The 23,192-nt window shown below is 39.7% G+C and overlaps 1 protein-coding gene across 3 annotated transcripts in view; it reads left to right on the top strand.

Annotated features, from left to right (window-relative positions):
* The window catches only part of SLC39A12 (solute carrier family 39 member 12), a 73,476-nt gene that overhangs the window by 5,800 nt on the left and 44,484 nt on the right, over positions 1-23,192 (top strand). For all 3 annotated transcript variants that reach the window (XM_008692054.2, XM_008692053.2, XM_008692052.2), the window contains exons 2-5: positions 2,312-2,593; positions 6,357-6,564; positions 15,763-15,935; positions 20,529-20,700. In XM_008692054.2, coding sequence (XP_008690276.1) covers positions 2,312-2,593; positions 6,357-6,564; positions 15,763-15,935; positions 20,529-20,700 — 835 coding nt within the window. The remainder of the gene's footprint in view (positions 1-2,311; positions 2,594-6,356; positions 6,565-15,762; positions 15,936-20,528; positions 20,701-23,192) is intronic.

Raw genomic sequence — 23,192 nt, 5'->3', positions numbered from 1 at the left:
CACTAGATTTTGAAGACTTAGCCTGGCAAAATGCATGTCAAATTGCTCATAAATAATTTTTAAAAATTTTAATGACATGTCAAAGTGATCCTATCTTACGTATATGTTTCAACAAGGTACATTATGAAATATGTTGTTAAAATTGATTTCACTTTTTAAAATGTGGCTACTGGAAAATGTAAAGTGCTGTGTGGCTCACCTCTGTGGCTCGGGTCCTGTTTCCATCGAACAGTGACACGCTGGAAAACGTGGGGCAGAGGTTGGAGCTTTCTACTTTGCATAGGGTGTTCGGGAAGGCGTCCCCAAGGGGGTGTCACTTGAAGCTGGATCTGAGAAATGAGGGGGAAGACCTGAAAGGTGGTGGGAAGGAGCTTGGTGGGACTGATGGAAAATCACAGGGGCAGAAAGTTAATGAGAGGTGGGGAGAAGCTAAGGTGAGGTAAGGGAGGGAGGGAGGGAGGCAAGAGCCAGACCAATGAGAAAATTGTACAGAGCTTGGATTTCGTTCTAATGCAATGGGGCATTCCTTTAAAACCAAAGAGTCAACTGTTTTACTCCAGACATCTCATGGACAGCTGGAGGTAGAAGGACTCCTCTCAGGGAATAAGGGCTCCCCGGGAGGGCATCACTGATGTATAAAAGTCCAAGCAGGGTATGGAACCAGAAAAGGCCCCGAATCTCCAAGGAACTGTTGAAAAGGAAAAACAAAGCTGGGGGCATCACAATGCCGGATTTCGAGCTGTACTACAAAGCTGTGATCACAAAGACAGCATGGTACTGGCACAAAAACAGACACATAGACCAATGGAACAGAATAGAGATCTGTAATTAAACTGCTTTCCCAAGTGTTCCCTGAAGAGGGTTTCTAAGATTTTTCACTGTTAGTCTCTAATTGATAGCTCTTTAGTTTGTTTTTCACTCTATAATGAAAGAGGGGTACTTGCTTTACCAGTTTCTTTTGTTTACTCCCTAACTTAATATCTAACCACAACATAACTTAAAGCAGAATGTGTGACCAGTGGGTCAATTAAAGAAGTACCACTTTTTAAATAATCTACACAGTTTCTTAAAGGTAGATCTGCTCACCGAGACGTTAGGTTTTGCTTTCCTGATAAAAGGCACAGATGTGGCTATCACTACTGCTTTCTCTTCTATCCCCACTTTTTTCCTTGAATGTGGTAGTGATGCCTGTAGCTGTAGCAGTCATCTTATAACCTTGAGGCTATGAGCCCTTGATGCTATTCAGCTGTGGGCAGTCATCCTTATGAATTTGATTTCAAAAAGATAAACTATCATTTGTTTCAGGTTTTATTAGCTAAAAGCATTCCTAATTAACATATGATAGTCATTGACTACTCTCAGTGAGATAGAGGAGGACAGAGATTTCCACGAGGAAAGGGTTTCTCAACCTCAGCATTATTGACATTTAGTATTGGGTAAGTTTTTATTGTGGAGGTTGTCCTCTGCATTGTAGGGTTTTAGCAACATCCCTTGCCTCCTGTATTCCTTAGATGACAACAGTAACCTTACATACCTTTCATAGTTCAACTGATGAATTATCAGGTTTTGTTTGCTTGGAAATGTCTTTATTTGTCCTTCATTTCTGAGAGGCAGTTTTCTTTCAGCACTTTGAATGTATCATCCCACTCTTTTCTGGCCTGCAAGGTTTCTGCTGAGAAATCTGCTCATTGACTCATAGGGGTTCCTTTATATGTGAGGAATTATTTTTCTCTTGCTGCTTTTAAAATTCTTTGTCTTTGATTTAGATAATTTGGTTATAATGCATCTTGGAAAGGATTATTTTGGATTAAAATTTTGGGTGTGGTTTACCTATTCGCTTTATGAACTTAGAAATCCAGATCTCTTCCCAGATTTAGAAATTTCTTAACCCTAAGGGGGGGTAATCAGAAGGGGGAATGAAACATGAGAGACTATGGACTATGAGAAACAAACTGAGGACTTCAGAGGGGAGGGGGGTGGGGGAATGGGATAGACTGGTGATGGGTAGTAAGGAGGGCATGTATTGCATGGTGCACTGGGTGTTATACACAACTAATGAATCATCGAGCCTTACATCGAAAACCGGGGATGTACTGTATGGTGACTAACATAATATAATAAAAAATCATTAAAAAAAAAAAAAAAAAAGTCCAAGCAGGACTACCTTATTTGAAGTTGACTATTGGGGCTGCCCACGTTCCCCTCCTATTCGTAACATAGTAAGCAGGAGAGATCCGGTGGTCGTTAGTGTTCTAGGACTATGTGCTAAGCTTTGTTTCTACTTGTGTGTTATTTTTTGTTTTTGGAACAGTGCTTTGAACCAGATGCCCTGTTACTAATAGCTGGAGGAGATGTGAAGGAGCAGGTCCAAGAGGAAGTGGTCCAGAGAGTTTCTCTTCTCCTCCTCTATTACATTATTCATCAGGAAGAGATCTGTTCTTCCAGGCTCAACATGAGTAATAAGGAGTATACATTTTACCTACATAGCCTCCTCGGCCTCAGGCAGGACGAAGACTCCTATTTCCTTTCACAGAACGAGACAGAAGATATCCTGGCCCTCACCAGGCAGTACTTTGACACTTCTAGAAGCCAGGTAAGAAGGGCCAAGGTGCCAACTGGCTTTGCTGCTAAGATACGGTCTCCGAGCCTTGTTCTCTGTCACTTATTTATCCCGAGGACAGTCAGGGACTTTTAAGAGAGGTGTTTGTGGGGTTTCGTTATGGGATGTTAAGTGACGTCATTTAAAATTCTGAGGATAAAAGGGGGAGATGTGATGACTAATGATTATAAAATGAGTTCTAGCCAGAAGGTGGGGAGGGGGGGCAGGAAACCAGGTGACGGGGCAGCTCTCCTCTCCTGCACATGAAAGGGAGTGACTCCCGGCTCCCGATCAGTCTCCAAGGACTGACCCACGTCGGCGAGGGTCGCCTTCTGGCCAGGGGGAAACGCAGGCAGAGCCATTTGAGAGAGATCATCGTTAGTTACTTCACCGGAGGGACAGCTTGCAAGAAGCAGTATTCACGGCAGTCCGCACAGACAATATCTCTTCTGCAGCTCTTGACTCGTGCTGCTTCTGTTCAAGGGGGCTCTTGAAGCGGTTCTCTCCTCAGGGCCCCCCTGTGAGGAACCCGGCGCCCGGCCCCTTCCGGCCTTCGCTACCGTTCCAGCAGAAGCTGGCCTTTCCGTTACCTTTATCAGCTTTGCCCTGGGACGTCTGAGCGGATGAAGTGCTCTGAACGTTAAAAAAAAAAAGTTTTTTAAGCCACATTTTCTTCAAGAATTGAACAGCCACCCGTGCGTTTTGAAGAGTGTTGGGAATGATTATTTTTTTCCTCTTGAATTTTTCATTGACATGTGTCTTTGAGCTGCTGTAACAGAAATACCATAGACTGAGTGGTTTCTACACAATAGAAATTTAGTTCTCACAGTTCTAGAGGCTGGAAGTCCAAGACGAAGGCACTGGGCAGATTTGATATCAGGTGAGAGCCCCCATCCTGGTTCGTAAGAGACCATCTCCTCACATGGTGGAAGGGGTGGGGGGAGCCCTCTGGCGTCTCTCTTATGAGCACACCAATCCCATTCATGGCGGCTTCTCCCTCTTGACCCAATCACCTCCCAAACACTCCGCCTCCTCATACCATCACAGTAGGTGGTAGGATTTCAACATACGAATTGGGGGGGGGGGGCACACAAACATTCAGTCTACAGTGACGTGTATAGGTGTATTTAATTTTTGACCTCAATCCCGGCTCCTGGGAGCCCAGAGGGGTCTGTGCAATCATGCTGTGGCCTCACGAGCAGCACACATATCCTCCAATTTGCCGTAAAAATGTTTACTTTCTCTTGTGATTGGCACCCAGATGGAAAGACTGTTTCCTAAGGACTGTGTGGGCATCCCTCTGGTAACTGTCATCTCATGAATCTCAGAATAGGGCCATATTTTTGTTTCCACTTCCAATTGAGAAAACAGGTTCCTTTCTAGAATTCAGTTTCTGCTTAAACAAGGAAATAGCCCCACATATAACTTCTTCAGTGCAACATCCATATGATACAAGATCGGTTCAGATTAGCCACTAGGATTATAGTCATCCCATCTGTTACTGCCTTTCGATGCAGATGAAGTGGGAACGAACACCCAGCCCTTAAAAGCAGATGGTGTGTACACGTTCAACGCGGGTTTCGGTTATCCAACACACGCAGCAAATACCTGGGCTTCCAAGTATATGTGAGATTAAACATCCCTAGAGCAGCATAAAATATTTCAATATTATGGGTCGACCTACTTTCTCCATCAATTTGGTCAAGAAGAGTTAAGAGCTCTTGTTGAGTTGTAACCCTTGCTAGGCCTTAGACCTGTTGTCTCCTGGAGGCTGACACCGTCATCCTAGCCCATTCACTTGGGATTCCCTTAGGAATCCTCAGTCAGTCAATCCAGACTTTTATAGGAGGTCTGTTGGCCTCTCATTGGAGGATGCCGTTCTTTCCAACCAGAGAGGGCGAGGTCACAGAAGGTGCTGGTAGACCAGGCCCACCACTACCAGCATCTCTATGTCTTGGTCTACACAGGATTCAGCCTCCATAGTTGAAGACACTAACAGCTGCTGCAGGTGGGCCTTCATGAGCTCACCAAGAAACAGCTGTACCCTGGAGGACCCCAATCCAGCCCCCCTCCCTAGTGGGCCAGAATGTCAATATCCCTCCGTTCCTTCATTCACTTCTGTCCAGCTACTGTTTATCTCCTTGACTTGGTCTCTTGCTCCCACCTCTCTCTGCTCTTTCCACTGTTGGCTGTTTCCATGATAAATAAACAGGGATCTGTACAGACATCTCCACTAGCCCTGACTCTTATATGGAGGACTAGTGGATAGTATTACCACCATACAGCTGACAAACCCAGAAAGCTGAGCCATTTTTAACTCTTTGGACTCCTTCACATTTTCTGGCAAGTCCTTTGTAATATTCTTCAAATACATCCACTTCTTTCCATCTCTAGTGCTACCATCTGAGGTCAAGAAATATCTCGGGTTAATCAACAACTTCTTAACTAGACTTCTTGCTCTTAAATTCTAGCCCTGGCAATTTATTCACTACTTTGCCACCAGAGTGATATTTCTATAACATACCTTATTGCATTATTCTTTTGTTTATAACATTAATGGCTCCTCTGGAGCCTTTAAGGGGAAAGTTGTCATAATGCTGAGTATAAGGCTCTTGATACCTTCTCCAGCCTACGGTCTATCAGAGGCACCACTAGACCCTGAGACCACCAATGGTAGGAGCTAAGATTAGCTGACTATGTCCTATGTACCAGCTACTATATTAAGATTTTTTTCATGCATTAGCTTATCTAACCTTAATAAACTTTGTGGTGGGCAGCACTGTCCTTTTTTACCGATGAAGAATGTGAAGGTTAACAAAGTTAATCATTTTGCCCAAGGTCGCTCTGTTACAAATAGCAGACATAATATTAAAGCCTTATCTGTCTGTCCCAAGCACTATGCCATGGAACCACTTTGATGATATGAAAGTCCCATCACCATCCCGTGTTTCCATTTATTTCCATATACAGGAGGAAGAGTATATAAGAGCATAGGCTATGGGTCAGATCTGAGCTCACACTGGGACTCTGTTATTGGCCAGGTGATCTGTGAAGAGGGTATCCACTGCACAAAGCTCTGGGAAAATGAATAGAGTAATGTAATGGACTTAGCATAGTGTCTGGCACATAAAGGCACTCAATAAATGTTAAAAGAGTGAATGGATATACTAGTGGAATACGAGGCAAGATTCTCGCCTTTAAGATGCTCCTAATTTAATTGAAGAAAATTGATGTACACGTGGAAAAGATCCTAGGTCCGATGGGTGTTCAAAGAACACAGCCCGTGCTAGCTTTGATTGGCACTTAGCCACATTGAACTTGGGACTAAAGGCAAGGGTCAAAAGAGACGTTTTCTGTGATGACACAATGCACCAGAGCCAGTATGAAGTCAAGGTCAGGAATATAGATTCCTTGAAGCTGGAGAGAAACAATTCACCAACTGAAAGGTCATGAACAGTAAGAGCAAGGATCTTCTTGGAGAAAACACATCTCTGAGGGAGTAACGTGAAAGGTTAGGTAAATAAGGACCAGTAGGATGGCAGTTAGAAAATCCAGTGTCAGGGTGAATAAAGGAAACAGGAATTTTCCAAACAGAGTTCTGAGACTGGAGAATGATGGTAGTCATGTTCCTACAAACAATTCGGTCCTCTTTAGGGTAAAGAACTATTTCTTGTCTTTTGGGGAAATCCCAAAGATATTTTAATCAAAATAACTTCAGAGGTTCAAACTTTTCTTTTTACTGTGTCTCTGATTTCAGTGTATGGAAACCAAACTGCTGCAGGAAAAATCTGGAATATCGAGCAGTGACGGTGCTGATGAAAATACACTTCCTCAGTTGGCGGCAACAATCATCGCTTTGTCCCTCCAAGGTGTTTGTCTGGGGCAAAGGAACTGGCCTTCCCCAGACTATTTTACGGAATATATTTTCAGTTTTTTGAATAGTACAAATACTCTCCACCTCTCAGGTAAGGATGCTTTTCATGAATTTAACTACCAAGTCATACCTACTAAACGAATTGTGCCCAAAAGGAAAACTAATGCCTTTTGATGACTAGATTTGTTCAGGTATGTTCTAAACACCATTTTATCTTACCATGTAGTAAGACAGCTCAGACCCTTTCAAGGCAAACATGCTATTGTCTTCATGTGGTGATGAGGCAAAAATCAGGACTTTGCCCATTTGATGATGATACTATGGCTGTAGAGCCAAGGGGGAGATTTTTGTGACCTGCTGTAAGTACTAATGAACACTTTTCTACTTGGTCCATAGTCCTGAGCCAGGGGAACGTAAGAATGATGAAATAGTATGCCCGGTGGTGCCAGAATCTTGGTAGTGTTTGCTTGTAACCATAAAGGTAAACGACTTAATTTTAAATAAAAGTCATGTGCACTATCCATTCTGGCTACATTCACGAGTGCCAGCTTTTTGGAGCTCCAGGGTAAAATGGGATGCTGGAAATGGAATCAGAATGTGTGTTTTGCACATTCCTTTGTCCTTGACAAGACATTAAAAATGAAATGAATTTTAACTATTCTAGAAAGAGAGAGTGAGTGAGTGAGTGGGGGAGGGGCAGAGGGAGAGAGAGAATTTCAAGCAGACTCCCCACTGAGCAGGGAACCTGACTTGGGGTTCAATCCCACAACCCATGAGATCATGAACAACTGAGCCACCCAGGTGCCCCAGAAATGACATTTTAAAAAACCGTATCAAATTTGCACACCAAGAGCACAGAATGTCACATAAGAGCTGGTGCTGCTCCCAACGCACTTCCTCATAGGAACTCACAACATAAAGGGAGATGTGAATTTACCAAGGGACCAACAACACCCGTGATCTGGATAAACCTGCCAAGTCTGAAAGAAGGGATTGAGAGCTGGAGCCATACAATTCAGTGTTGAACTTTCCTTGGACCTGTTTGCCCAACAATTTGAATGACAGATGTGGTTTTCTACAGTTCGCTTGCATTTTCTGTTCAAAGTCAAAGTATAATTAAATCATGTTACCTAGCTGTCATGCATAGGAAATAAGTCAGGGGAAGGCATGTTATGCTGAGAATCATTTTGAGGTGGGAAATAAGAGTTGGGAAATTTTTAGCAGTTAACATACAGTGTTATATTAGTTCAGATGTACAATATACTGATTAAATTCTATACATTACTCACGGCTCATCGTGTGAAATGTATTCTTCATCCCCATCAACTATTTCCCCCACCCCCCACCCGCCTCCCCTCTGGTAACCATCTATTTGTTCTCTACAGTTAAGAGTCTGGTTTTTGGGGGCGCCTGGGTGGCACAGCGGTTAAGCATCTGCCTTCGGCTCAGGGCGTGATCCCGGCGTTATGGGATCGAGCCCCACATCAGGCTCCTCCCCTGGAAGCCTGCTTCTTCCTTTCCCACTCCCCTGCTTGTGTTCCCTCTCTCGCTGGCTATCTCTATCTCTGTCAAATAAATAAATAAACTCTTAAAAAAAAAAGAGTCTGGTTTTTGGTTTGTCTCTCTCTCTCTCTCTCTCTCTCTCTCTCTTTCTCTATTTTTCCTTTGCTCACTTGTTTTACAGTTTCTTAAATTCCACTTATGAGTGAAAACATATCGTATTTGATTTCTCTGACTGACTTCATTTTGCTTAACATTATACTCTCTAGCTCCATCCATGGTATTGCAAATGGCAAGATTTTGGTTTTTATGGTTGAGTAATACTCCATTGTGTATATACACCACATCTCCTTTACCCATTCATCTATAAATGGACACTTGGGCTGTTTCCATAGTTTGGCTATTGTAAATAATGCTGCAGTAAACATAGAGGTGCATGTAACACTTTGGATTAACATTTTCATATTCTTTGGGTAAATATCCTGTAGTGTGATTACTGCATTATATGGCAGTTCTGTATTTAATTTTTTGAGGAACCTCCATACTGTTTTCCATAGTGGCTGCATCAATCTGCATTCCTTCCAGCAGTGCGCAAGGTCTCCCTTTTTCTCCACATCCTTGCCAATGTTTGTTGTTTCTTGTGTTTTGATTGAGCCGTTTTGACAGGTGTGAGGTGATATCTCACTTGCATTTCCCTGATGTGAGTGATGTTGAGCGTCTTGTCATGTGTCTGTTGGCCATCTGCATGTCTTCTTCGGAGAAATGTCTGTTCATTTCTTCTGCCCAATTTTAATTGGATTATATGTTTTTTTGGTGTGACGTTGTACTTTATATATTTTGGACACATCCTTTTTTGGATTTTCATTTACAAATATCTTCTCCTATTCAGTAGGTTGTCTTTTAGTTTCGCTGATTGTTTCTTTTGCTGTGCAGAAGATTTTTATTTTGATGTAGTCCCAATAGTTTACTTTTGCTTTTCAGGAGACATTTCTAGAAAAATGTTGCTATGGCCAGTGTCAGAGAAATGACTACCTGTGCTCTCTTTTAGGATTTTTATGATTTTTAGATCATAAGGACATTTTATGTCCTTAATCCATTTTGAGTTTATTTTTATGTATGGTGTAAGAAAGTGGTCCAGTTTCATTCTTTTCCATATAATTGTCCAGTTTTCCCAAGATCATTTGTTGGAGAGCCTTTTTCCTGTTGCATATTCTTACCTCCTTTGTTGAAGATTAATTAACCATATAATCATGGGTTTATTGCTGGGCTTTCTAATCTGTTCTATTGATCGATGTGTCTATTTTGTGTCTTTTGATTATTGCAGCTTTGTAAGCATAACTTGAAATCTGGAATTGTGATACCTCCAGTTTTTTTCTTTTTCAAGATTGCTTTGGCTATTTGGGGTATTTTGTGATTCCATACAAATTTTAGGATTGTTTGTTCTAGCTCTGTGAAAAATGCTGTTGGTATTTTGATAGAGATTGCATTAAATCTGTAAATTGCTTTGGATAGTATAGACATTTCAACAATATTTGTTCTTCCAATCCATGAGCATATCTTTCCATTTGTTTGTGTCATCTTCAATTTCTTTCACCAATGTTTTATACTTTTCAGAATACAGATCTTTCACCTCCTTGGTTATATTTATTCCTAGGTATTTTATTATTTTTGGTGTAATTGTAAATGGGACTACTTTCTTAATTTCTTTTTCTACTGTTTTATTATTAGTGTATAGAAATGCAACAGATTTTTGTATATTGATTTTGTACCCTGCAATGATACTAAATTCATTTATCAGTTCTAGTGGTTTTTTTGGTGGAGTCTTTAGGGAATCTACATATAGTATCATCTCATCTGCAAATAGTGAAAGTTTTACTTCTTCCTTACCAATTTGGATGTCTTTTATTCCTTTTTCTTGTCTAATAGCTGTGGCTAGGACTGCCACTACTATGTTGAATAAAAGTGGTGAGAGTGGACACCCTTATCTTGTTCTTGAAATGAGAGGAAAAGCTCTCTGTTTTTCTCCATTGTGGATGACATAAACTGTAGGTTTTTTATATATGGCTTTTATTATGTTGAGGTAGTTCCCTCTAAATCTACTTTGTTGAGAGTTTTTATCATGAGTGGATGTGTACTTTGTCAAATGCCTTTTCTGCATCTATTGAAAAGATCGTATGATTTTTATCCTTTTTCTTATTGATGTGATATATCACATTGATTACTTTGCAAATATTGAACCACCCTTACATCCCAGGAATAAATCACACTTGATCATGATAAATGATTTTTTAAAGGTTTATTTATTTGAGGGAGGGGGAGAGACAGAGGAAAAGGGAGAGAATCTCAAGCCGACTCCCCACTGAGCATGGAGCCTGACTCAGCGGTCCATCTCACAACCCTGAGACCGTGACCTGAGCAAAATCAAGAGTCAGATGCTCAACCAACTGAGCCACCCAGGCATCCCAGTAAATGATTTTTTAATGTATGGTTGGAATCAGCATGCTAATATTTTGTTGAGGATTTTTGCATCTATGTTTATCAGATATAATGGCCTATAGTTCTCTTTTTTGTGGTGTCTTTATCTGGCTTTGGTATCAGGGTAATACTGGTCTCATAGAATGTATTTGGAAGCTTTCCTTCCTCTTCTAGTTTTTGGAATAGTTTTAGAAGTGTAGATATTAACTCTTTAAATGTTTGGTAGAATTCACCTGTGAAGCTGTCTGGTCCTAGACTTTTATTTGTTGGAAGTTTTGTTTTGTTTTGTTTGTTTTGTTTTGAGGGAGGGGGGTAGGGACAAAATGAGAGGGAGAGAGAATCTTAAGCAGGCTCCATGCCCAGGGTGGAGCCTAGTGTGAGGCTTGATCTCACAACCGTAAGATCATGACCTGAGCTGAAATTGAGTTGGACACTCAACCAACTGAGCCACCCAGGCACCCTGGAAGTTTTGTGATTACTGATTTGATTTCAGTGCTAGTAATCAATCTGTTCAAATTTTCTATTTCTTCTTGATTCCATTTTGGTAGGTTATATGTTTCTAGGAATTTATCCATTTTTTCTAGGTTGTCCAATTTGTTGCCATATGATATTTTTATATTCTCTTATAATCCTTCATATTTCTGTGGTATCAGTTGTTATTTCTCCTCATTCATTTCTGATTTTTTTTTAAATTTGAGTATTTGAGTTCTTTCTCTCTCTCTCTTTTTTTTTTAAGAGTCTCACTAAAGGTTTACCAGTTTTGTTGATCTTTTCAAAGAACTAGCCACTGCTTTCATTGATCTGTTCTATTGGTTTTATATTTTCTATTTTGTTTATTTCTGCCTTAATATTTATTATTTCCTTCCTTTTACTGGTTTTGGTTTCCTTCATTTTTACTGGTTTACTGTTTCTTCTTCTTTTTCTTGTTCCTTTAGGTGTAAGGTTTGGTTATTTATTTGAGATTTCTCATGCTTCTTGAGGTAGGCCTGTATTGCTATAAAATTCCCTCTTAGAACAGCTTTTGCTGCATCCCAAATATTTTGGACCATTCTGTTTTCATTTTCATTTGTCTCCATGCCCTTTTTTATTTCCCCTTTGATTTCTTGGCTGATCCATTCATTGTTTAATAGCATGTTATTTAGTCTCCATGAATTTGTGCTCTTTCCAGATTTGTTCTTGTGGTTGATTTCTACTTTCATAGCGTTCAGAAAATATGCATGGTATGACTTCTATCTTTTTATATTTGTTGAGACTTCTTTAGTGTTTATATGTAACCCATCCTAGAGAATGTTCCATGTGCACTTGCAAAAAATATATATTCTGCTATTTTAGGATAGAATGTTCTGAATATATGTTAGCTCCAGCTGGTTCAGTGTGTCAATCAAAGTCACTATTTGAAAATCCTTGTTGATTTTCTGTTTTGATCATCTGTCTGCTTATGTAGGTCGGGTGTTACAGTCCCCTACTATTTTTGTATTACTATCAATTACTTCCTTTATGTTTGTTATTAACGGTTTTATGCATTTGGATGGTCCTATAGTGGGTGCATAAATATTTACAATTGTTATATCATCTTGTTGGATTGCCCCCTTAAAGATGTTACAGTGTCCTTCTTTGTCTCTTGTCACAGTCTCTGTTTTAAAGTCATATTATCTGATGTTAAGTATTGTTACCCTGGCTTTCTTTTCAAATCCATTTGCATGATAAATGTTTCTCCATTCTTTTACTTTCAAAGAGTAAGAGAAAAGAGGAACAGAGAAGAACTACAAAACAACCGTAAAATGAGTAACAAAATGGTAACCCTTAACTAACTGAGCCACCCAGGGGCCCCTCTGATTGGTTCTTTTTTATGTTTTCTATCTCTTTCTTAAGGGTCTCACTGATGTCCTTCACTCTTTTCTCAAGTCCTGTGAGTATCTTTATGACTATCACTTTCTATTCCATCCGGCATATTACTTATCCCCATTTGCTTAGATCTCTTACTGTGATTTTTGTCCTGTTCTTTCATTTGGGTCATATTCCCCTGTCTCCTCATATTGTCTAACTCTCTGTGTCTGTTTCTGTGTGTTAGGAAAGTGAGCTACATCTCCTGCCTTTGAAAGTAGTGGCCTTATGAAGAAGAGGTCCTGGAGTGCCCTGCAGTGCAGTGGCCCTTGTCCAGTAGAACCTGGCACTTCAGGGGAGTCTCCTATGTCTGTTGCATGCACCCTGCTGCACTGTGTTTCATGTATATTTGTTGATACAGATGTTTGATTATTTATTTGGGGGATACTGTCTTGTAGTCAGTACCTTCTACCAGAAGGTACATACCATCTAGTTGTGTCTCTCTTTTTAGGAAGTCATACAATGTTGATAATTGTGTAGATTGATTACTTACAGCTTATGAAATGGAGTTCTTCTAATTTACTAATTTATTCTTCATTTATTAGTGTAATAATTCTGTAATGGAAAACCTCCCCTCATCACAATTTCACTTTACTGTGGTTCTTAAAATAAGAATAAATTCTTGATTTTTAATTTAGCACTTTTCAAAATGATAACATTTCCTTGCATCCTTCAAAGAAGAACCATGAACTTTCCTTTTTATATCATTTTGATTTCAAATCTCTCAATCTTTTGTCATTATTATCCTAATTAGTGCTCAAATTGTTCCCTTTTTGACCAGTGGGATCATGATCAAGTTGGCTGCTAAGTCCTTTTGACAAAACTCATGACATTTTCTATCTTCCTTGCTGTCTAGTATAAGATATTCCAAGTTTATCTTGTACATTTCCTGTACAGACTCGGAATCAATTTTTCTCCAAATACTTTTTTATCTTTTTTAAAAAGATTTTATTTATTCATTTGACACAGAGAGAGCGTGCACAAGCATGGCAGGGAGGGGCAGAGGGAGAGGGAGAAAGACATTTCCTGCTACATTTATTTTTAGGCTTTTAGCTTTCTTCTTGGTTGTCTTAAATAAAGTTCTTTCTTTCATTATCTCTTCTAACTGGTTCTTTGTATATACCAAGGGTTTTAATTTCTATAGACTAATTTTATAACCTCCTCCATTATTAAATTTTTATTTTATTTTTGCATTTTTTAATGGTTTTCAGGTATATATAATCATATTATCTCGAAATAGATGTAGCTTTGTCTCTTGCTTTCCAATTCTTGTATCTCTGTTTTCTTTCTTATCTAGTTATGTTGGTTGATAACCCCAATATAATGGTAAATAGTACCAACGACAGACTGCATCCTTATCATGTTTCTGACTTTGAAAGAAAAGCCTGTAGTGTTTCCTCATTGAGTTTAGAGAATAAGTGAGAAAAATATAAATTTGTCTTTTTTATTAGCCCACATACTTACCCTTCTTGTGCTCTTCCTTTCTTCCTATATAGATTCATCTTACCATTTAGATCATTTATTTTCAGCCTGAAGAACTTCATTTAGTATTTCTTATAAGACAAGTCTTCTCTCAATGAATTCTCTCATTTATTGTTTATCTGGGAATGATTTTATTTCACCATTATGTCTGAAGAATTGTTTTGCTGGATATAAAATTCTTGATTGGCAGTCTTTTCTTTTAGCACTGGGAGTATAACATCCGCTACTTTCTGGTCTCTGTTGTTCAGATGGGAAGTCAGGTACTATTTGTATTGATGGATCCCTGTATGTGATGAGTCATTTTTCTTTGCTGTTTTCAAGATTTATCTTTTTCTTTGACTTTCATCAATTTTGCCTCAATGTATCTGGGTGTGGATCTTCTTATATTTATCCTACTTGACGTTTGCTAAACTTCTTGAACATGTAGAATAAGTTTTTAACATCCAATTTGGATAATTTTGACATTATTTTTTCCAACATTTTTTCTGTAGCTTTCTCTTCTGTGGTCGTTATTACGTATAGGTTGGTATACTTGCTGTTGTCCTGTACGTCTCTCAATTTGTTCTTTTTTAAAAAATCTTTTTCCCCCTCATTCGTCAGACTGGATTATTTCTATTAATCTATCTCCATTTTCAGTAATTCTTCCTTTTACTATTTCAAATATGCTGTTGAGTTCCTCTAGTGATTATTTTTCATTTCACTTATTGTATTCAACACCAGAATTTCCATTTGGACTTTTATATAATTTTGAATTTATTTCTTCTATTTGCTGACTTATTATTGTCACACTTTAATTCTTTAAATATGATTGCCTTTAGTTCCTTAAGCTCACTTATAATAGCTGCTTTGAAGTCTTTTTCTGCTAAATCCAACACCTGGGAATACTCAGAGACCTGTTTATTTACTGCTTTCCTCCCTGATTCTGGGTTACACTTTCCCTTTTTTTTTTTTTTTTTTTTTGCAAGTCTTGTATTTTTTTTTTCACTGAAAGCCAGTCATTTAAAATGAAATATTGTAATAACTCTAGTTTGTAATTTCTCCTGTCCTTGATGATAACATTCAGGAAAATACCAGGGACATTGTCTTCACAAATGAGAAGATGGATAAATCCAAAGAAATTCACCATTATATTTTATTATTCTCTGTATCAATTTTAAAAGCCTAGAGCTCTACTAAGGGAAACTAAACTGTAATCTATAAACTGGCAACCATACCACAGTAGCATTAGAAAACAAAGTCAGATGTCTCTACAATCTCAGATCCCTTTTATTTCCTTTCTTGTTTCTGTATAAACAGACCCTTAAAAGGAAAATAATTTTATTGACTTAATCAAAGGAAAGTTATAGTTAATCTAAGGATATCTGTAGTACCTCAAGGAAATAAATTTCCCAAGGATTAGGCCAGTTCTCTTTTGTTTGCATTTTTTTAATATTTTTATTTATTTTTATTTTTATTTTTTTATTTAATGATTTTTTATTATATTATGTTAGTCACCGTACAGTACATCCCCGGTTTCCGATGTAAAGTTCGATGATTCATTAGTTGCGTATAACACCCAGTGCACCATGCAATACGTGCCCTCCTTACTACCCATCACCGGTCTATCCCATTCTCCCACCCCCCTCCTAGAAAAAGAAATAGTTGGCTCAAGAGAAGGTATCTCTTTGGAGGAATTGCCCATTGTATCATCTCTAGGAGATAAAAATGGTGGGAACATCTTTGCCAGGCTGATTTAGCCCCAAAGCTTAGTCAAACTCTTGTGAGGCAATCAATATTCACATGAAGTATAAATGTTCTTCTATTATTGTTCAGAGTAACATCCTGACTTTTCATTAGAACCAAATTTTTTAGCAAAGTATCTATGTTGTGGCCATAAGAAATTGTTATTATCCTGAGATTTGACTTATCTTTATTTTATGTGACGCCAGACTTTGTGTGAAATTTCTAGAACTAGACCAACTCCTCAACACTCTCTGGACCAAAAGAACCTGTATCAGAAAAGATAAAATCCACCAACTGCGAAGGAAACAAAACAACCTAACAATCTATGATTGGGGCTACCCTAATCTATCTGTATCCACGGGCCAGGGGACAAATGATGTTTCAGCTTCTTGGGATGAGGTATGGTCATTATTCTTATACCATCAGTTGCTACTGTCAAAGTTGTGAAAGTTCTACAAGAGTTGTGGAAAATTTAAAGGATAATGTGTATTTCCTTAAATGTAAAAATATTCTATTTCTACAGAGTGGTCATGGGTTTTTTCTTCTACAAATAGATCTCTGTAGACATAAACGTGAGGTCAAGATACGTAGGAAAAACATATATAATTATTTGTGCATTCAATATAGACATACGGGAGATATACGTATATATATAAAACTCTTTCCTCCCTTATGTCTATATTGAATGCACAAATAATTCTTTCAGCAAACATACTGAGCATTTACTATGTGCCCACCATCATGGGCATTAGGGATACAGTGAGGAACAAAAATAGGCACAACTCCTTTGGAGCTTACAAGGTCGTAGGGTGATACAGACATTACATATATACTTACAGTGACGAATGAACGCTTTAAACATAGATTAGGTTATGAAAAGCTTACTTTGATCTGTGAGTAACAGAGAAATATTTGTATAGTAGGTAGTACTGAGAAGTTTTTTGAGAAAAGGTGATATAGGAGCTAACAAACATACCTGCTTTTTCCTAAAGCTGTGCTCCAAAGTACATTCACTAGTCGATCTTAATGCTCCTTGAAACGGGGTGCTATGGTCAAGTTGGGTCTGGGAAATAGTAGAAATGCACATTGCCCTGTAGCATAGTAAGTTATCTGGGGAGGTCCTTCAGCAAATAAACTTCTTTAATCTTATTGAATCCAGCATTTCTCAAACTTTGACTACAGAATTCTTCCCAAGCCTAACTGTTTAAGATCCTGATAAACTGATGTTCCATGAACATGGCTTATGTTTATTGAGGATATACAATGTATCAGACATAGCACCATCTCGCCTGCATAGCCTCATTTAATTATTATCACAACTATATGAGGTTAGGGTACATTATTCCATACTACAGATGAGGAAATTGAGACATGGAACTAATAAATAATTACTTCAGTTCTCAGAAACTAGGACATACACATAGTTTGTCTAATAACATATTCTGTGCTCTTAATAGCTGTGCTATTGTTTGGGAAATGTTGATTTAAATAAAATTATTTTTGTTATTTGTATCTTAGGTGAGCAAAGTACTGTACCTTAAAAGGGCAGAAACCCTTACAGATTCTTAACCATGCAGAATGTTGTTCCTGTGAGTTATGTATACATGATTGGGCAGTATCCTATATCCCCCTCCCTCCCCCGAAGTTTGTATCTCTTAATCTCCTTCATCTATTCTGCCCAACCCTCCCCTCTGGCAGCCACTAGTTGGTTCTCCATATTTACGAGTCTGTTTCTCTTTTTTTGTTGTTGTTTGCTTGTTTTGATTTTAGACAAAAATAGATTATTAATTAGAATATTAGATTTTTTAAAAAGTAGATTTCTGTTACTTCCGTATATATGATAAAGATACGATATAAATAAATATATATGACATAAAGACATGTATTCACATTGATTCTTTCAAACTCATGCTAATTGTATTCAACTCATAGTGAAGAGAGCTGATGCCTATGTTAATCTTTGTCGAATCTTCTTAGATGCTTCATCAGGGCTGGCTTTTAGGAAGGGAGCAAATTTGCCTCATGAGACCTTATCTTCATAAAGAATGAAAATTGTTTCTTAAAATTTACGATCTGTCTACTTAAGGCATGTGACTTCTAAGAACAGTAATAGTCATTTCCTTGTGCTAAGAATGCAAATGGCTCTTCTCTGTCCCAACATGTCACTTTCCTCGTGATTCTTTTTTTTTTTTTAAAGATTTTATTTATTTATTTGACAGAGATAGAGACAGCCAGCGAGAGAGGGAACACAAGCAGGGGGAATGGGAGAGGAAGAAGCAGGCTCCTAGCGGAAGAGCCTGATGCGGGGCTCGATCCCAGAACGCCGGGATCACGCCCCGAGCCGAAGGCAGACGCTTAACCGCTGTGCCACCCAGGCGCCCCTTTCCTCGTGATTCTTGATAGGACCCTAAGATAGACCAGACCTGAAGATCCTGCCTATGTTATTTAGACCAGTGGTTCTCAAAGTGTTGTACTTGGGAACTCCTTCGAAATGCAAATTCTCAGATCCCACCCCAGCATCTGCTGAATCATAAACTCTGAAAGTAGAGCCCAGCGTTCTTTTAACAAGCCCTCCAAATGATTCTCAAAACTAAAGTTCATGAACTACTGTTTTAGAATATGTTTATAAAGTTACCATAGAAGTCTGATGACATCAAAACAAGGACACACATATATCGAAGTTTTATGCAAAAGAATAAAGACATTGTAAAGGTTATTGGCTGGGTAATCTAAATTTTCATCCGTTTTGTTCTTTATTAAACACATTTGGGGTTTCAGATTTATAGAATATAATGAATCACCATTAAGGACGTTTGTGTTAGTGACTTCAGAAGAAATTTAAAACAAACAAATGACCTAAATAGCACAGGAATAGCAAATAAAGATCAGGGCACAGAAGCTTCTAATAGAATATCCGTACTGCAGGAGAAGGTAGTCGAAGACCAGAAGGCTTCAGTTTCTTGGCAGTGAACTGGTGAAAGATGCATGACATTCTGTTCATGTTTGTCTCTGCACTGCTTTACTTACCAGTCAAGCACTTTTCAATGAGAATGTTTATTACAAAGGATTCATCATCAAAAGTCTGTTGCCAGTTTCCCTTTGTTGTTGTCAGTATTTTTAATGGCGAAGTAATTATATTCCATTAGTAACAAATGGTGCAAATTTGTGTCTTTGGCACAAATTATTTTGACAAAGGGAAAAAGAAAAACCCAAGTTTAACTTTCTGTTGTTGCTTTTTTGTAGTAGAAACCTTTTGGAGTTTTGCCCAGTCCTTTTCTGAGAAATGCCTTCCTCACCCACAGGCGTGAGGCTGGCAGCCATGTCTGAACAGTATGATTCCACCTCCTCTCTCGTGGGCAATACTGATTGAACCGAGGGACGTCTGACCCGAGAGAGCCCGTCTGTGGCTTTGCTGAAGCAATCCGATCTGTCGGGACTTGCAGACTCAACGCAGTCTTGGGTTTGTGGGCTGAGAGGTCGCTTCAGCGTTGGGGCTTATATGGCCGTGTGTTTACTAAAGGAGAGAACACTGGACCGCGAAAGGAAATAGATATATGCAGCAGGAAACAGGAGAAAATACTTGGCTCCAAAGACACAGAGACAGAAACATCTTTGGTTCTGATTTTCTAGCTTCAAGTTGAGTTCCTTTTGAGGTGTGGCTACCTTTTCAATCTCAGAGATCCTTAGCGTCCTTCCAGTACCATCTCCTCTTGGTTCTCACTGATTTGAATGGGTTCTCTTCCCTGCAACCAAACATCTCCTGATCGGGATAAAACGTTTTTTTTTTTTTTTTAAAGATTTTATTTATTTATTCAACAGAGACAGAGACAGCCAGCGAGAGAGGGAACACAAGCAGGGGGAGTGGGAGAGGAAGAAGCAGGCTCCCAGCAGAGGAGCCTGATGTGGGGCTCGATCCCATAACGCCAGGATCACGCCCTGAGCCGAAGGCAGACGCTTAACCGCTGTGCCACCCAGGCGCCCCGGGATAAAACGTTTTTTATTCGTGGATTCATCCCCCCAAAAATGTATGTGGGGAAAACCCAGCAAATATGTCATCATTTTCTGATCAGCACTGTGCTTTTGTTAAAAATCCCTACATTCTCCAGCAGAGCAAATCCCACACGCTGGGTAAATCACTGGTTCTCTTCAAATACCTTATTGATCGTGACTGAAGCTCGCAGACATTGCACTAGGGTTTGCTTCCACCATTTGTGCTCATGGAACTATAGACACATTAAAACTTCTAAATGTAATTTTTGATACACAAAATCAGCCCTGAACACTTCTGCACAAATTCCTTGTGGCAATTTGGAGAGCCCTGTTGCATTTGTGGTTTATCTGTAATCCTTATCTCTTATGACTATGTCTGTACAACAAAGAAAAACTGCAAGGATTTAGAGAAGCAGCAGTGCACAATAATAAGGATTTCAACAGTTTTTGTGGAGAAGGGAGGTCAGGCACAAAGGTATCCACATTATTTAGTGTTTACACACATGCTGGTTGACACAGCATTCACTGTTTAAAATATTTACTTTTATTGCTTTTGAAAATACATGTTGCCTACACAGGCTGTTCAATCAGAGAATATTAAAGACAATGATCTCGTTACCTCCGAGCTCCTGTTTATCTTATGAAATCTCGACTTTGTTGAGACAAAGCTATCCCCACTGAAAAGAAAAAAAAGGAAAGCATCAAGGCTGCCTTAGAAGGCTGGTAATAAAACCATTCAACGTGTTGTAAAATACCGTCCATGTTTCCAGGAAAGGAGGAAGGGTGCAAAACTCATACTACATGATACTCAAAATGAAAGTGAGATCAGAGGTTTAAAATAATCCTTGGAAATTATGCATGCACAAAAGATTGCGGGGGAAAACATGTAGCAATGGCTTCTGGTGTCCTGTTTAGCCATTCTGTTTAGCTCTGACTTCTCAGGAATGGCAATCGATGGGAAATTTGTTTGCTGAGATTAGTAACGATGTTTTCCCCCTACAGCCTTGCTTCTCTGCGGGGCAGCTGGCAGAGATATTTCTGCAGAACAGCCTTTCACCCATTTCCAAGGAAGACTTTAAACGAATGAGTCCGGGAATCATCCAGCAATTACTCAGCTGCTCTTGCCAGCTCCCTGAGAACCAACAAGCAAAGCTGCCACCCACCACTCTGGAGAGTAAGTTGTGCTTCTTCCCTGGGAAAGTTAGTGCACATAATGTAATAACAGTGACCGTAGGATACGTATTATATACCAGGCGCTATTCTCAGCATTTTACGTTTCTCAACTCATTCAATCCTCACAACACCACCATGAGCTAGACACTATTATTGTCCCCATTTTACAGATAAAGAAACAGGCACCTAGAAGTTAAGTGACTTGCCCAAGGACACACAGCTGGTAAGGGATGAAGTCTGGATTTAAAACCCGGCAAGCTGGCCCCAGAGTCCTTGCTGTCAGCCACTATGCTACATTACCTTTCATTGAATATTTTCTATTTTATATGTAAGTTACAGAAATTGATTTTATCCTCTCTATTGGACTCAGTCATGGACCAACTTCAAAGTTTCTAGTTGAGAAGTGGCATGGTATAAGAGAAAAACATTAGCGATGGGACCAGAGATGTAAAGTTGAGTCCTGCTTTCTAGCCTCAGCCAACTCAGTGGTCTTAAGCTCTCTTTATTTCCCTGAGCTTCCCATCCTTTCACACGTTGTGATGCACTTAAAAAAACAAAGGCACGCTGGGGTAAACCAAAGAGCTCCTGTGGGGTGGAAGTGACCGTGGAGGGAGTTGCCAGCCTCCCAGAGCTGGCCGGCACCTGCAGGAAGTAAAGGCTGGATATTTGCCCTCACCTGTAACCCCCTGATTCACTACAGTAGGTGAGCTCCGCTATAACGCTTCCCAGGGAGGCTGTAAGTTTCAAATGGGATAATGTGTACAAACATATGTTCTGTAACGGAAAGCACTGTATGTTTATAAGAAGAAGAAATCGTGGCCAAAAATATCCATGATGGATAGCAAAAATGTGACAGTTAACACAAGCACGCTTTAACTATTACCAGTGATCTGAGGGCCTTATGCAGGCTTTTTCAGAGCATTTTCTTTCTCTTTGAGACAGTCTTGCAATGCCCATCAGGGATGAACTGTCCAGCTACGCACTTCTAACACACTGGGAATTCTGCAGCATTAAGTGGTTCATTTGAAGATTTTATGTGAACAAAAACCTTCCAGACCTACATATCTAAGACTCCACGTTCACTGAAGGGAAAAAAGCTTCATTAAACCTGTAAAACAAAATAATTCAGCACCTGGTGGTCAGCGATAGCTCAGAAATGGAGAAGGGGGACAGACCGTGGCACCTAGGAGCCTCCATGAACATATTTACATGCCCCCCCCCCACTTGCCCTGGGCAGAGTATCTGCTACATACGGGCACCCGGGAAATAGCTTTCTGAACTGAAGATCTGTGAGAAATGTGTATCTTTCTAATGAACACCTGGACTTTCTGCGGAATGGTCTTCCTGAGAACAATTCAGAGAAATCACACTTACCATAGAACCCAGAAAAGCATTACTGTGCTGAATTTAAAATGTTGCATTATGTAACTTAAGGGAAAGGTGTAAACAACGGAAAATGTGGGATGAAGACAGAGGCAGGGGAGATGTTAGGAAGAGCAGTGTTGTGTTGGAACCTGACCTCTAAGCACCACCTGCACGTGGGTTTCCAGGATGTGTAAATCAGGTTCAGACTTGTTCAAGGGAGCTGCTCAAGAATGGCTAGGAATTTGGATGTGAGGGCTATCTGGCTGCAACATCTGTCAACCCGTTGATCGCCAGGGTTGATTCAGCTGATCTGGCTGGCTAGGCGGGTGTCCCCTTCCTCCCTCACCACTCCATGTGTGTCCCTCCCGAAGCTGCATGCTTGGTCGAAGAGGACGACCTTCCCCGATAGAGGAGGACCGTTCTTCGGTCAAGGGTATACCAGTAGTTGCGCTTCCCTGCTAGAACCTCCAAACAAGCTCTCAAGAATGGCTAGGAATTTAACGATGAGGTCAAGTTCTACTGTAATGATGGGAAACATTTATACAGAACCCGTCTGCAGGCTGCCTGACTCCAGTCGGGACACCATGACACCTCTGTGAGGACCTGGGGTGATGAGCAGAGTCCCGTGGCCATGAATGTCAGATTCTATGGTTTTCAGGCTCTCTTTGCCTCACGAGAGTGGGTGAAATCTGATTCACAGAGGACCTAAACAGATTTCTAAGCTCTCAAGTTAGGAAGGGTCCCTTCCCCTCCAAGGCCACACTGTAGTTGCCCTCAGGACAAAGGGAAGAGGAGTAGAAGAATAGGAAAGGACTGGAAAACTTTGCCTTTTGTCTGGGAAATGCCACACCTTAATTTATGCCTGTGAATCCTCAACATTCTCTGATCTTCTGTAGCTATCATAAAAATGTGGCAACTTTGAACTTTATTAGACATCCTTTGAATGTCTTTAATTTATGTATTCAGTGAGAAGAATGACATTCCAATATAGAGGCTGTTTGTGGAAGAGTGGGATATGAACCTTGGTTAAGTATCTCCAGGGATGTTTTTATAACATAGGTATTTTTATTAAGTCAGAACAAAATAAAACCTCTGGGTCTATGACCGTTCCAAACCATTTCTACTATT

This window comes from Ursus maritimus, unplaced genomic scaffold (assembly GCF_017311325.1).
Source record: "Ursus maritimus isolate PB19 unplaced genomic scaffold, ASM1731132v1 scaffold_31, whole genome shotgun sequence".
Classification (NCBI taxonomy): Eukaryota; Metazoa; Chordata; class Mammalia; order Carnivora; family Ursidae; genus Ursus; species Ursus maritimus.
This window is presented reverse-complemented; position numbering and strand designations above follow the sequence as displayed.